The sequence below is a fragment of the Candoia aspera genome, chromosome 7, assembly GCF_035149785.1.
Source record: "Candoia aspera isolate rCanAsp1 chromosome 7, rCanAsp1.hap2, whole genome shotgun sequence".
In the NCBI taxonomy this organism is placed as follows: Eukaryota; Metazoa; Chordata; class Lepidosauria; order Squamata; family Boidae; genus Candoia; species Candoia aspera.
Window position 1 is genome coordinate 30,592,155 of NC_086159.1, and position 15,227 is coordinate 30,607,381.

The 15,227-nt window shown below is 40.2% G+C and overlaps 2 protein-coding genes across 4 annotated transcripts in view; one reads left to right on the plus strand and one right to left on the minus strand.

Moving 5' to 3' along the window:
• ADSL (adenylosuccinate lyase) overlaps positions 1 to 15,227 on the plus strand; it is a 275,527-nt gene that overhangs the window by 80,457 nt on the left and 179,843 nt on the right. The gene's annotated exons all lie outside the window — the stretch shown is intronic.
• MRTFA (myocardin related transcription factor A) overlaps positions 1 to 15,227 on the minus strand; it is a 98,955-nt gene that overhangs the window by 8,975 nt on the left and 74,753 nt on the right. For 2 of the 3 annotated variants that reach the window (XM_063308155.1, XM_063308154.1), the window contains exons 4-13: positions 12,510 to 12,565; positions 11,608 to 11,683; positions 8,600 to 8,761; positions 7,582 to 7,757; positions 6,057 to 6,215; positions 5,102 to 5,355; positions 4,038 to 4,206; positions 1,687 to 2,802; positions 1,142 to 1,237; positions 25 to 189 (exon numbers count right to left, since the gene is read on the minus strand). In XM_063308155.1, coding sequence (XP_063164225.1) covers positions 25 to 189; positions 1,142 to 1,237; positions 1,687 to 2,802; positions 4,038 to 4,206; positions 5,102 to 5,355; positions 6,057 to 6,215; positions 7,582 to 7,757; positions 8,600 to 8,761; positions 11,608 to 11,683; positions 12,510 to 12,565 — 2,429 coding nt within the window. The remainder of the gene's footprint in view (positions 1 to 24; positions 190 to 1,141; positions 1,238 to 1,686; positions 2,803 to 4,037; positions 4,207 to 5,101; positions 5,356 to 6,056; positions 6,216 to 7,581; positions 7,758 to 8,599; positions 8,762 to 11,607; positions 11,684 to 12,509; positions 12,566 to 15,227) is intronic. The other variant, XM_063308153.1, reaches the window with a different exon arrangement.

Genomic DNA, 15,227 nt, shown 5'->3' on the forward strand with positions numbered 1-15,227 from the left:
GACCATCACATCTGCTGAGAATACCTTTTTTGTTTCACTGGACTGGCCAGTTTTGTCAAGAACTCTGGCATTCAGCGGTGTTTTGTGGAAGCCATTCAGGAAGAAAGGCTGCAAGTTGGGAGGTGCAGAAAAAGACAAGATTGTTTGTGGCAACTGTCCAGTGACCATTTGCAGACTTGACTTCTGACACTATATGAGAGATAAGAAAAATAATTAAAGGTCAGATTCTGATTGGTCCATAGATTTTAAAAGGGAAGTATGCCCTTTAATATACAAAGTGATAGTATCACATTTCAAGAGTATTGCCATAACACCTAAGCAGAGGTGGTTGAAACACAGGGCAAAAAAAAAAAAGGGGGGGGCGCATTGGTTACCTCAGTAAGAAATATTCTAAATGTAGGGCACAAAAACTACTTGTTTTGTATATGCTTTTCTGAAACACAATCTCGATTTTCACAGGACCTACTAGGGCCTACCTGGCTGATTCCTGCCTAATTCCGGCTCCAGACAGTATTGGATAATGGGTTTAGACACCCTTGTAATTTCCTGCAAAGCTTCCTGAACCTACCTATGTACATGAAACTATAGAGACAAGTCAGCTGAATACTTGGGATTTGAAATATTCAATACAAAGGTGATTTCCAATTCCCTCTCTCCTCCTCATACATACATTTTCAGTTGATACTGAGGTAGTGGGTGTTACTAGCCATTGTTTGAGCCACAAGACTGTTTGTTGCCAGACCTTTTTATTCCACCAAGTCTTTAACATAGTTTAATGAATTTTTCCCTGCTATTAAACTTATTTTAACTTGTTCTTATTATGGGAATTCTGTCCAACTGTTATTATAGTTTTATGCACTTTAACCAGCTGTTGAATTCGGTTTAACAGATGTACAGCCTGATTCTCAAAATAAAGGCCCCCAGATATATAAAGAAAAGCAGGTTAGTAATTGTCCCCTTTCTGCCTTTCCTAAAAGGAGGCTATGACCAACCAGTGTCAACTTACATCTGGTGTAATTTCTTGTAAGAATGGGAAGCCAAGATTCAAACAATGAGCTTACTGGTGTCCCACCCCATCAATCAATCAATCAATCAGTCAGTCAGTCAGTCAGTCAGTCAGTCAGTCAGTCATGTTAACTACCTTCTGGGTGGACTCCTTTGGTGGTGCTTCAGGAGAAGATGGAGAGTTGTTTACAGGTGGCTTGTTGGGTGCTTTTGTAGGTGGAGATGACATTTTCTGAAAAGGAAAGATACAGATTTTAATGCTTCAGAGTTATGCTAAATGCCAAACTTTATAGTCACTTGTTAGAGACACCTGGGCAAAAGTTATAGTAGCAGTGCAGCAGAGCAATGAAGGGGATTTACTGCACAGGGAGAACAAAACTGGGCTTGCAAATCCCATGAGTACACAGGAGCAGATCTAGTTTACCAGGAATGAACAATTTATGGTTGCTATCACAATGGTATGATTTCATTCTGGTAAATTGCCTTCAGCAAGAAACACATGGAAGTTTTGCTCTAAAATGAAAACCAACTGCCAATGTTTTAAACTAAATTATCAAACCAGCCTCTGTTGTTCCAACATTGAGTTACCATGCCCCACAGTTTCTACAACTGATTTTGTGTGTCTGTGTGTGCATGTGTGTGTGAGAGAGAGAATGCACAAGAGTGTGCATATATACTCACTTTCAATGGCAATGAGTTGCTTCCCCCTTTCTCCTGAGGTGAGAGACCCTGCCTTTCAGCATTCTGATTGGTCACAGTGAGGACTATGTGAGTGCCTGTGGAATCTGTGATGAGGGTAGGAGGGGAAGCTCCCTTGATGAAATCACTGAAGCCTCCACCTTGCTGTCCAAGGAAGAAACATGAGGTCTGACATGGTGGTTCAGTTTCAGCAGCTAGCACCTCCTGCTTCACCATCACTGCTTTCTTTGGCACTAAATTTGTATCTGACGTGTCCATTTGGCTGGTGGTCTGTTTGGGTCTTAATTGGTCAATTTGGCAGTTGTGCTGCTCCACAGATTGGCAACTGGCAAAGCCCTTTTCATTCTTGACAGGGGTACCAAAAATAGATGGCTCACAGATGGTAGCTCTGTTTTCTTCTCCAACAACCATAGCTGACAGTGGTTGCTGAGATCTCTTTTCTTTCTCCAGCTGCAGCTTCAGCATCTCTACCAGCTGCTGCTTCTGTTTTAACATCCGGGTGAGTTCCTCAATTTGCTTATCTTTCTCCTGCAGCATCTGGTCTTTATCCTGGACCTCCATGTCTCTGTTGTTGTTGCTACTGATTATGCTGGACTCTGCCCTTGACCCTGCATTTGTGGTACTACAAGTATTACCTTTGGAACTCTCCTCTTTTACCAAAAATTGGACTGGTGATGCTTGCAGAGTAAGCTGAGTCAGGGGAGAAGACACCATCTCCCCAAAGGTATCTCCACTGGTTGAATTCTCATCTCCAGCACTTATCAGAGAGCGTTCAGAGGGGGTGGGTGACACAGGAGGAGTTGAGCCTGTGCTCCCAAACTTCATGACACCATTGCCAGTGACAGTGGCTACAACAACCTCTGCTGAAGTAAGGCCTGTACTGACAAGCGCAGGCCCTGTGCTCAGCCGAGCAGCTGGGAAAGCTACCACCACTTCAGTAGTTTTCGGGAGAATTGCTGTGTTAGGCTTTGGAGCAGCGATTACTCGGCTGGTTGTACCATTCTGCTCTTGATAAGCCTTGAGCCGCTCAATTAGATCTGTCTTGGTACCAGAAACAGGCAATGCCCTTAACTTCAACTCTTGCTTTAGCTCTGCCACCTATCAAAGAGTTAGAATTCTATCAGAAGTTGTATTAGCTAAGACACACTTAGTTACTAGGGCTACATCAAATCACAGTTGGAAGCTAAGTCAACAACATGGTGGCTATGTCCTTTCAATTCTAATTTTTTTTTAAATAGAAAGGCTGCCACATGCTGTAAGGTGGGGGTCCCCAACCCCTGGGCCGTGGACCGGTACTGGTCCGTGGCCTGTTAGGAACTGGGCCGCACAGCAGGAGGCAGGCGGTAGGCGAGCAAGTGAATTTACAGCCTGAATGTTTACAGCCATTCCCCATTGCTCGCATTACTGCCTGAGCTCTGCCTCCGGTCACAGAAAGCAAGCCCCTTGGCTGCTATCTCCAAACGGTGCGAAGAAAAAAGAATAAACGGTCAGGAAAAAGAGGAAGCGCTTAAATCATCCTGAAACCATCTCCACCCCCATGGAAAAATTGTCTTCCACGAAACCAGTCCCTGGCACCAAAAAGGTTGGGAACCGCTGCTGTAAGGCATAAAACAATGAGCACCAGAGTTCCACTTTTAAAAGACACCCCCCCCCCAATAAATAAAATATATGCTCAGCATCAGAGTCATCAGTTTCAGCGATAGTATCACCAACCACAAAAGATGCAATAAATAACTTATACTACATCTTTATTAGAGTGGTTAACAAATTTTAAAGGCTAAGACAATATACTATTTAAATGAAACAAAATAAAGATCCTGTACTATAATTTATAACACTGAATGAACAACTAGCTAGGTAGTTATATTTTATATTTAGGTAAAAGAACAACTGATGTAAACATGCAATTTAGGAATTATATTATCTTAAAACTGATCCAAAATTATCAGAACAAGCAGTAATGCAGTTCAGATAATTACAGCCTAAATGATTTCTCCATTATTGCAACAGTAATGACAACTGATCCAACAATAATAAAAATACAAGATGACTTCTGGATATACAAATTTGAGATCTTAGTGCTACAGTGCCTCAAACTTTAGAACATTAGGCATTATTCACTTACAATACGGATCTATTTTGTAATATTTTATCCTCCCTATTCTACATTCTGCTACATTAACTACCACACCAGAAGATGGAAGCTGAGATGCATTCCCTTAAACTTTAAATAACCGCTTTGCTGCATATTCATAACAACGTATATCTTACTTTTATTGTATATCTAATGTTTCTTCTCAAAAAATCAAAGCAACTAACAAATGCTTGGTTACCTTCATGTCATCAAGATTAGTAGGGAGAGCCCCAGGTTTGCCTACTGGAGAACTGCTATTTTGCCGCAGCAGCCCATTGGAACCAGGAGAGAGAGAAGAGGCGTTGCTGGCAGCAGTGGAAAGACTACGCAGGGCTGGGGTACTGTTGCCATTCTGTTCTCCTAGAGGCCTGAAGGGGAAAGAAAGAGTGAATTGAGCAGCCAGCTGCAAACAAGTAGCAGCAGACCCTTAGTCTTCAGGCTTTGCTTGCACACGTCTCAGAGGAAGCTGAATGTTCACTGGGGGGAGGGGGGAGGTGCTGAATTGAATTGACCCTCCTCGATCTGGTCTAACAAATCTGATGCTTGCAAAATTTATTGGTAAGGTTGCCAAGCACTTAGATAAAGCACAGTGCGAACCACTGCTGCTGGTTCAGTATTTGCTTTTGGCTGTACTTTGTGATACACCATTAAAACCTTAAATATTTTCTTCATTGGTTATGTTTGATTGTGGTAAAAACAGTGAAATAAGCTGCAAAATGAAGAGATCTATATAAGGACCTCATATTCCATCATGCTTTTCATCAGGACTGAATGGTCAAAAGCAGCTATCGGGGGAATTTCTATTAATGATTATCTTTTAATTTTCATTCTGTATTGTTACTCTGTTGTATGGCACCCAGAGTCTGCAGATGGGTACAAAAACTGTGAAACAAATATCCAATTAAATATATAAATTACTGATTGGGGGGCTTTGAAAACCTCTCTCAAAATTAAGTTGCCAAACATGTTATTTTTTAAACACTCCTGTCACTAAACTCTTAATTAGACATCCTGACTATTACAAGTATGTTCACCATTTTCACTTCAGCAGCTACTTCTGACATTTGTAAGCTACACTCCAGATCAAGTCAACATATTTAGAATGTGAAGAAATATGGCTCCTACAATTGAGAGGACTGTGAGTTGATGCTACAAAATCCCATACCTTGATGGAGTTGGACAGATAGAGAAATAAGCTTCAGCTCTGTTGATACTAAGCTCTTGAGAAATAAAAATTCAAAAACTGTAAGAAGAAACCCATACTTTGGTGGAGCTGGTAGGATGGTTTGATAGTTGTAGTGCTGTTGCTGCTGCTGATTAAGGATCTGGAGCTGCAAAAAGAGCTGCTGTTGTTGCAGGATTTTGGCATAAGATGAATCCATGGGAGGAGCTCCTTTATCCTGTTTTTGGTCCGGTGGAATATATTGGTGATATTTCAGCTTCTTGACTTTTGGTTTCGGCTCCTTGGATTTTTTGCTACGCTGGGACTTCTCACATGAAGGTTTTGGCTGGCTTTGCTATTGGAAGTCAGAAAAACAGGTGGTTCAGGATAGGATGGAGGTATGATAAATATAAAGAGTGATGCTTGGAGAAACCATTAGCTGGATTAATGTTTTCCATACAATTCCTTCATTCTACTGACCTGCCCTAATAAACGTATGCCTATTAAACACAAAAGTAAAATGTAGCTTGCTTTTGACTAATATAATGCTAATCTAAATACATACCAATTATATTACCTTACAACAATGCAGTGAACCTGCATGGCTAATCCTCAGACCAACTAATGATATTTTAATGAATATAAACTAGTTTTATACTCATTAAATTTCTGGGTATTTTATACCCATATAAAATACAGGCCATTTATCTGTCAACATTCCATAGACTTCATCATACTCCAAAATGACACAGAAAAAAGGGGATGCTATAGCAGAGGAAACACATGCCATCAACTCTGGGTACTTAAGCGAAAAAATGTCCATGCTGTATAAAAAATATATTATCTAATGAGCTGCATGATACTAATCTACTAGCAAAGAATGGGATACTAATGTCCCACTAACTTAACTAGTTACTTAATAAAGAATTCAAAATGACATTGGAAGGATGATTCTTGATCCTGATCAAGACAAAGTTAGTATCTCACCTGATCTTAAAGGAAACCCTTGACAGAGATTTGTTTACTGATACTAGTTTTTAGCCCAGCACAGAGTACCTTTATGAGGGTTGGAAGAGGTTTGGCAGCAGGAGGAGCAATTCCATTAGTGAGATTCAGAGGCACTGGAGGTGGTGGCTGTGGCAAGAGGGCTGGTGGCTGTTCAGACACATAAGTTGTCTCAGTACAGTCTGCACTGATTTTTAACTGGCACACAATCTGTAAAGTAGATGTATCTACCTATGAGTGTGTCTAGATGAACTTTCAAAAGACAGAATATGCAGACAGCAGGTAACTTTTACAGTATTACAGAAAGGCAGACAACTGCTCAGTTACATTTGTGTACTGGAAAATACAGACATGTGAGCAAAGCCAATTTCCGGAATCAATCCCACCATATAGCAAGAGAGTCTAGTTCTTTCCATGTTCAGATTAACATTTGAGGAAAATAGAAATTTATTTTCCTACGAAGTAAAATAATACAGGTAGTCGTTGAGTTACAACCTTTTGTTTAGCGACCAAAGTTACAATAGTCCTGAATGAAGGTACTCGAAGTTCCAGCCGCTGCAGCTTCTCCGCAGTCATGTGAACAAAATTTGGGTGCCTGGCAACCAGCTTGCACTTACAACCAGCTGCGGCATCCCACAGTCGTCTGATTGCTATTGTGACCTTCCTCCAATCAAACTCAATGGGAAGCCGGCAAAGAAGGTCACAAGTCACTGGGGTAAGTCTCCCCCTCCAGCCTTTTTTTGCTTGTAAGCAATGCACCCTCCTTCCCCCCTTTGCTTGCACACACCCCAGGCACTCTTTCCTTAGCCTCCCTGCGATCACACACACACACACATGCACGCAACCCGTGCCCTCCTTCCATGGCCTCCCTGCAATTGCACATATGCATACACATACACTGTGCCCTCTTTCCACAGCCTCCTTGTGATCACATGCACCCCGTGCCCTCTCTCCCTGGCCTCCCTGTGATCACACAAATGCACGCACACACCCTGCACCCTCTCTCCTTGGCCTCCCTGCAATCACACACATACACACATGCAGCCTACGCCCTCTTTCCTTGGCCTCCCTGGGATCACACACATGCATCCATACACCCTGCACCCTCTTTCCTTGGTGTCCCTGTGATTGCACATATGCATGCATTCACCCTGCACCCTCATTCCCCAGGCTTTCTGAGCTCAGGCCGCATCGAGCACCCCCTCCCAAGCTCACATGCAGCCTGCACCAGAACTTCCACTGCTTCCCACTTAACAACCCATGCATCTTGGGTTGCAACAATGATCAGAACTGCCTGAATTCCTGTCGCCAAGCGATGTGTTTGCATCACATCACACTTTACAACCACATCGCTTAATGCCGGCAATCCCAGTCCCAATTGCAGTCATAACTCGAGGACTACCTATATAGAGGATGTTATTAATATTATTTCATGATCCAGATATTTTGTTTTATTGCTAATAAGCACAAATTCCCATGAAATTCACATGACATTCTTTTCCTCCAAGAAAAATACCTTTCTTGCCTGAACTCCTAAGATCATAAAGTTCAACAAGAGCCAACACAACATCCTCACCTGAGCAGGGGATGCCACTGTGGGGGTAGGAAGTGAATCACTAATTTGAGCTTCCATTGGGGATGGCACAGATCCCTGGGATTCATGGCTAGCTGGTTGTTCTGGAGACAGGGCATCACTGCTGTCCTCATCGAAGGAGGAATTATCTGCTACCTTAGGATAGTTCACTTGACCTACTAAAAACAACAAATGCCAAATTCATTTTAAAAACAGAGAGTATGGGTCAATGATAACTAGCAGGAGATTTCTGGACCACTATGAAATCCGAGATGGTGAAAAGCAGAGAAGTTTTAGACAATTCAGAGGAGTTTTAGACAACTCTTATGCATAATATAATCACCACCAACTGACCAGGACTTTACAAAGAGTTAAAACATAGCAAAGTCTAATTCTGAACACAATAAAGAACACGGGAGATTTTTTTTAAAAATTAAAACATAGAAAAAGTGCTATTTTTTTGTAAAAGTAAAATAAATCCAGAAGAACATATGTGCAATCTTACATGTTTACAAGTTTAAAAAAATTAAGTCCTTCAGAATGACCAAGAGTCAGACAGTGACTGACAAAAGTCTTTAAGCTGACTGCTACAACTCAGGAGTCAGAGATAGCTCATCTGTGAGGACTGACTCCTTTTAATGTGTATGCTTTCATCCATACATTGTATCTATATTCATAAAAATATTTCTGCACTTGTCTCCTTGTCCTACATCAACTCATCTGTATTTATTGTTACTCTCCACCACCCACTTAGAGTAGGGTTCCTCTTGATTATGACTAAAAGAAAACAGAATATAATGCCAGAGAAAGACAACTATTGTACAGCATATCTTCAGTCTTAGATGCCAACTACATTTCTTCATATAGTCTTTCCTATAAACTTCAAAATTCCAATTGAAACCATTATATTGGTTACACAAAGTAACAAGTATATGCTGCTTTCCTTCGTTTAAAAAAGGGATATAAATAAGAAGTTGCTGTTTTATCCATATATGAAGATTCCTCTTATCAGCAGGCTTACCAATGAGAGCTTCCTTCAAGCTAGATTCTACAGGCAGAATGTTTTTCTCTACCAATTCCATGGGGCCCGGTCTCTGGGCAATCTTCTCATTGAGATCATCAGCCAGTCTAGCCCGCTTCAATTTCAACTGCTTGGCCTGAAGAGAAGGTTCAGCAGAGGTCTCTGTTCAGCATAAACAACAAAAATATGATTATTTCTTAAATTGCAAAACCTATTACAAAAGTCAATTCTGTGGTTTCCTTTTGAAGAGTCTCAAGCAGTGTATAAAAAAAACAGCACTAACTGTACTGTTAATCTCATACCTAAATAATTTTTGTTTTAAGAACAACAGACTTGCCCTTCTGAGTTGTGCCAAAGGCCTGTTGCTCCAGTAGTTAACCTGAATCTTATGGGAAGCCCCATGCGTGTGTGTGTGTGTGTGTGTGTGTGTGTAGCACAGGTGGGCAGCTATATAAATATGATACACACACACACACACACACACACACAGTATATATGTGTGTGTGTGTATGTGTATAATATTACTAAATTTATATTAATACAGTACAAGGCCTAGAACAGATACTTGCAGATACCACTCAACACCTCCTTCCAGCTTGATGCAGAGCCAGTGACATACACTTGGTGGATAAAATTGTTCAACCAACTCACTAGCCATTTAATGCTATTACAGTTCTTTACCAGAATATCATGACTCTGTTGAATACTTTGTTGAAGATAAAGTATAGTAAGTCTACCTCATTCCCACAGTCAACTAAACTGGTCATTCTATCAAGAAAGAAAATCAGGTCCAGCTCCTTCACTCTCCTGCCCAGCACTCTGCCTTGCAATGTCTTTATGGTTGCATTTTCCTGTGCCATTTGTTCCCATGAACATTGCTAGACAGGGTTATTGGTCATTAAAGAATCTTGGATATCTTTTAGTCATATTCCAAATTCATGCCCCAGGAAAGCAACGCAACTTCTCTTGATAAATGGTCTGGCCAAGACTGCTGCTTCAGTCCCTCTCAGTAGAGAGTGTCTGATCACCACCATTCATTACTTCCTCTTTTCATGCACAGGCAGGAATTACTCCCATTACGAAGTGTGTACTTTGATATGGTCAACTGACTAATCAGTAAAGTTATATTATTACTATTTACAAAGTGTGTACAGTCGTCTTCCCCAGTCTCTGAGGCTTCTGGCAGGTGCTTTTCATCCAAGGGTCCAGAAACAACATCAACAATGAGATTCTGGAAATTATTCTGAAGCTCTAGAATACAACAGCTCACTTGACAGCCTTGGGCCTTTGGGTCAGATTCCTCTATCTCTCTCCGCAATTTGGCATGTTTTAATCTGGGAGGCTTTCTAGTGTTGTTATCTGTCTGCAAGCACTCCCTGTATCCAATTCAAGAATTCCCCATCTTCACTGATCTGCTGGGAAATGGACTTTGTCTTTAGCCCTTTCAGCTTCTCTTCTAGATGACATTCAGATTGCACTTGTAGCATGCATAGTTTTTTGTCATCTTTGGGGAGAAAAACAAACACAGCATATTACCTGCAGCTCCTGAGAGCAGTACCCTCTATCTCCATGTCTTCCTGATGAATGAAATCAATTTTTAAAAATGGCCTTCCCCCTTGACTTGTGCTAAAGAACTCTCCCACTAAATTTTTGTTTGTTGTTATTTACTTGATCACGGAACTACTTCTTGGATCTATTAAAAAGAATTGTGTTACATTGGCCACTTTTAGTCCCCTAACAATCTTATCTGTATGTTATATATTTTTTGCTAGATCAAATAATTTCATATTTGATTGTTTGAGAATTCCCAGTTGGATCAAGTAATGTGATTGTTTTCAGTTTTTTCAAGATTTAGAATTTCACCTTTTGCCACCATGATTTTCCTCATTTCCTTACCTGAAAATGTCATTCAGAATGGGTTTCTGCTTTATATTTTCTGATGTGAAAACATGTACAACGCTATTTAGCTTCTCATTCTCCTCCTTTCCACCATTCCTTTTTAAATCTCTTATCATCCAAGAAAAACAATCCGACCTCCATAACCAACTCCATCTTTTGTTAGCTGACTATTATTAGCAATAAGTACTTTGAAATCGTTTTTGCATCTTTTGTTGCCTACCACTTGTGGATATCAGTCTGTGTTTTGTTCTCATTTGGCCACAGTCCAAATTTAAGAGGAAGCCATTTTTCCAATAGCTTCCTTGACACTGTTAATCATGCAGATGACCTCTTGTATTTGATAGTGCATTTCCTGATCTGCTTATATTTTAGCTGAGCCCATATTACTGACTTTCCTTTTCAACTTCCTTTTTCTGAAATTTTTGAGATGCTTCTTCTTTTGAAGTTAAATATGAAATGCTAGACTTCCTGAACGATTTTCAGATTTGCTAATGTCGTGAAACAAAATGCTTTAAAAACTTGTAAAAAGTTGTAAAACCTCTTTAATACAGAATAAATTCAACCTAACAGTTAAGGAATTATTTAGCTGTGTATAACAACATAAGAGCCATGACAGATTTCTAGCCCAGCATTCTGTTCTCACAGTGGCCAACCAGATACTGATGGAAAGCCCACCAGTGGAGTATAAGCCCAGCACCTTCCCCTTCATATTCCTCAACAATATGTGATTATAACCATCATCACCACTGGCAGACTCTGGTGGTCTATTACAATCAGGGGGATTTTTTCCTACTATAAAAGACAGAACTAATGCTTTTATCCTTCAACAATTATTACATTCTTCACAGTCAGCCAGTTACTTCTTCAGGACCAATAGCAATGTCTTTGGAACAACTACCTTAAAAATCCTATCCCTCAAGCTGTAAGGCTAGTCTAAAATAACTGATATTGCAAAAGCTGACACTATAAAGTACTCAGGCCCTAAAATTATTAGCCCACTTACCCTCCCATCCATTTCTAAATGAACAGAAATGATACATGAGAACAATGAATGTCTAGTTTGTAGCATTAAAAAAAATCACTAGAAGACCATACACCAGAGACTGTACCTTCTAGAATGTGCATCCTCACCAACTCTGACCTCTCTGGTCGAGACCGGATCTTCCGTTTCAAATAATCCTCTGTCTGCAAAACACAGAAAAATACATTCTAAATCCCAATAAAGACACAAGATTATATATAGGACATACAAGATCTTCCTGTTAAAAATTCATCAGGGATTCTTAAGTAGAAGAAATAACACAGCCTCAGACCTCAGTAGCTATGCTGTTAAAGAATGGAAGAAGCAAAAGGTCCATCTTACCTCTTTGCTTATATTGCATGAGTGCACCGCATTTAATCAGAGACCGAAAACCTTGAGGGAAATGGAGCACAGGGTTTCCAGCACTGTGCTTTTTGAAATGTTTATGATGCATTAATTGCCTATTTTCACATCTACTGACAGGGACACTTAAAAAAAATCAGTCTTATTCCCAGACTACATACGTATCATTGTATAACAAACTTAAAGTTTTTCACTGAAATGTTATTTCCCCACACATTTTAGTTTTAAAACAAGCCAACAGTCACTGCATTAACTCCTCACCAAACTCATTGAAGATCTTTTTGACCGTAGCCTGAGATATGGTGCCTTTTATTCAGTTTATTTCTCAGCAGCCAGAAGTTATTCCACTTAAGTTTGTGTTAGCAAGTAAGTAAAATAGAAGCAGACAGTGGAATCAATCAATCAATCAAATTGCAGGGTATCTGAAGGGGAAAGCTCTGCCTCTCTGCTATAGGGGTCCTAGGCTCTAATTCTCTTAATAATGCTACCATTCCTGCATTATTACATATAGTGTATAAAATAAAATAGAATACTCCAAAAGAATGGAGGTCTCCATTTGGAGAAATCAGAGACCAAATCTGAAAAAAGCTATTGATGCTAAGTATTAAAAATCAGGTTATCGCTTACCCTGGCCCGTTCCAAACTCCTTCTCTGTTCATGAAAAGCAGCTGGACTTTTCAGAGCTGTTGGAAGATAATGACTCAATTATACGGCTTAATTTCTCACATATCTAAACACTTACTGTTTAAGAATCATTGAAATCATTTGGACAAGGTACGGAAGACAGCTCTTTTGTGCATATGCTCAACTATATCTTGCACTGATTTAATCCACATTGTTGTACTTTGCCAACCTAAACCAAAGATGAATGTAGTTCACTATCAGATGGCTAAAAATAGTCTCTGTTTACATTTATGTACCTAAATATATGCAGATTACCAAAGCATACAGCCAAAAAAAATCCAGAACTGGACAGGGGAAGAAGCTACTAAAGTGATTCAGCAAGAAAATATTGGTGTATCTGAGAAATTCACCACAATGCAAGCACATACAAAGATATATGAAGTCTGTCTAATATATATTTGATGACAATACAATCACATGTATTAGGATTTAACCATTTACAGAAAAAAAAATACAAATAGGAGCAAGGAATACAGTTTAAGTATGTTTAACTAGCAAAACAAAGGTGGCAGCAAATGTAAGAATTAAGTTCAAGGTTGAATAATTTTTTCCCTCAGTGAACAATTGCCAAAATACATCCTATTTTAAGCCAATCTACCTAGCAGTGTATAAGCTTTGGAAGAATCCTCTGGCAGGGCTTTCTCTGCCAGACTTTAATAAGTTCACATTGGTTGGGAAAAAACAGGTCTGCTGCCTGGCAACATTTTTTTTCTCAGTACATTACAATAAGTATCGGGGTAAAACTCACCTCTCTGCTTTTATCTCTCCAAGGAGAAAGGAACAGAGAAGGGTATGCCACACAACTCTTTATTATTGCTGAATAAGCAGAAGATGGCTGGTTTTTATATCAGTAAATTGAACAACTCATATTTTTTGGTTATAGCGAAAAAAATCTGAAGTGTACTTATTAGACTGATATGCAGTTAGAATATTAACCATTTTGGGGGGAAATCTGACTTGATCTAGCCTGGGTAAAATGCAAAGAAGAGGAGAAAACTGTAGACTAACATCTATCTAGAATGGAGATATTCTTATATTATATTTTGAAACAACAATATAAACTAATTAGTTGTCATGAGTACTGATGGTGAGCAGGAAGGGGCCCCTATCCAGGGGGGGAAAAGCATGTGTAGTACTGAGGAGTTAAGCAGCCATTCAAAGAGACACAGATCAGACCCACCTTGACTTTGGGGTTTATCTGTCTGGGTTTTTCCCACGCTTCTTCAGTTTGTTAGGATTTTCTGTCTAATGTTGCAGTAATAAAACACTAGAGACCTATTCCTTGTCTCAGCATGGTTCCTGACTGTTAGGACATTAGTCCTTTCAAATAGGTGAAACCAATTTCTAGTTTGGAAAGACTTGCTAATGAATGTAGTTGATGTACTGTGAATGAACCAACTAAGATAAAGTTAAAATCAACTGTCCTACTGGAACCATATAGACTACTGTAATGCACTCTACATGGGGCTACCCTGGAAGAGTATCCAGAAGCTACAGCTGGTGCAGGATGCAGCCACACAAGCAGTCTTAGAGTCCCAAGGAGGACACACGTAACACCACTGCTGCGTGAGCTTGGGTTCTGGTTTGCTTCCGGGTCCAATTTAAGGTGTTGGTTATCACCTTTAAAGCCCTACATGGCATGGGTCCAGGTTACTTGAGGGACCACCTCACCACCGTGACATTGACCTGTCCCACCTGGTCAGGCAGAGACGGCATGCTATGGACCAACTCCATGAGGGATTGCCGATTGGCAGGGTCCAGGAGGAGGGCCTTCTCTGCCATTGCGCCTGCCCTTTGGAATAATTTACCCCTGGAGGTAAGACAGGCCCGTACTCTCCTGGCCTTCAGGAGGGGGTTAAAACCTAGTTATGCCACCTGGCTTGGGGTGGGAGGGGCGATAACTATACATGGAGGTGGTTGGCACCATGATGGTGCCAACACAAAGATCTTGTTTACCATCTTCTATTTATATTTTATATTTGTATTTTTATATGTATACTATATTTATATATATTTATTACATTGTATTTTTAATGATACATTATTTTTACTATTGTAAGCTGCCCAGAGTCATTGCGTGTGAGTTGGGCGGTCGAGAAGTTCAATAAACAAACAAACAAACTAGTGGGGGACTTGTTTGCAATGAAATAGAAATATGGGATGAGTATTTGGGAAGGGGAATATTTTAGGGGACAGAATTCTCACTGGATCCTATAATTCAGCTCATAAAAATACCTTCTACTGCAATTATGTTTTCCAAAGTGCTTTTGATGTAGCAGGAAGACATTGTAATGGTATATGGGAATGACCTTGGGAGACAGGGGGAAGAGCCGCAGCCTGGGCAACAGTTGATAAGAGGCAGCTTAACCCACAGCAGGAAGGTGGGATTGGCAAACATTTCAGAAGAGACCCTCCCTAGTTTCTTGGGCTGTAAAAGTGATGGGGGGAGAAATGTACTTTCAGACTTGCAAGATTATGTTAATGTAACCTTACAATAAAGTAGTTCATCTGGGTGTGCATCTTCTTTGGACTATCTCACAAGGCTGACAGACATGTTCTGAAGTGAGAAGTGAGAAAAGACAGAAGTTGATGCTGGAGATGGCTTCCTTGCTACTGAAGGCCCAACATTCACCAAGGCATATGGTCCTTGATATACTTGAT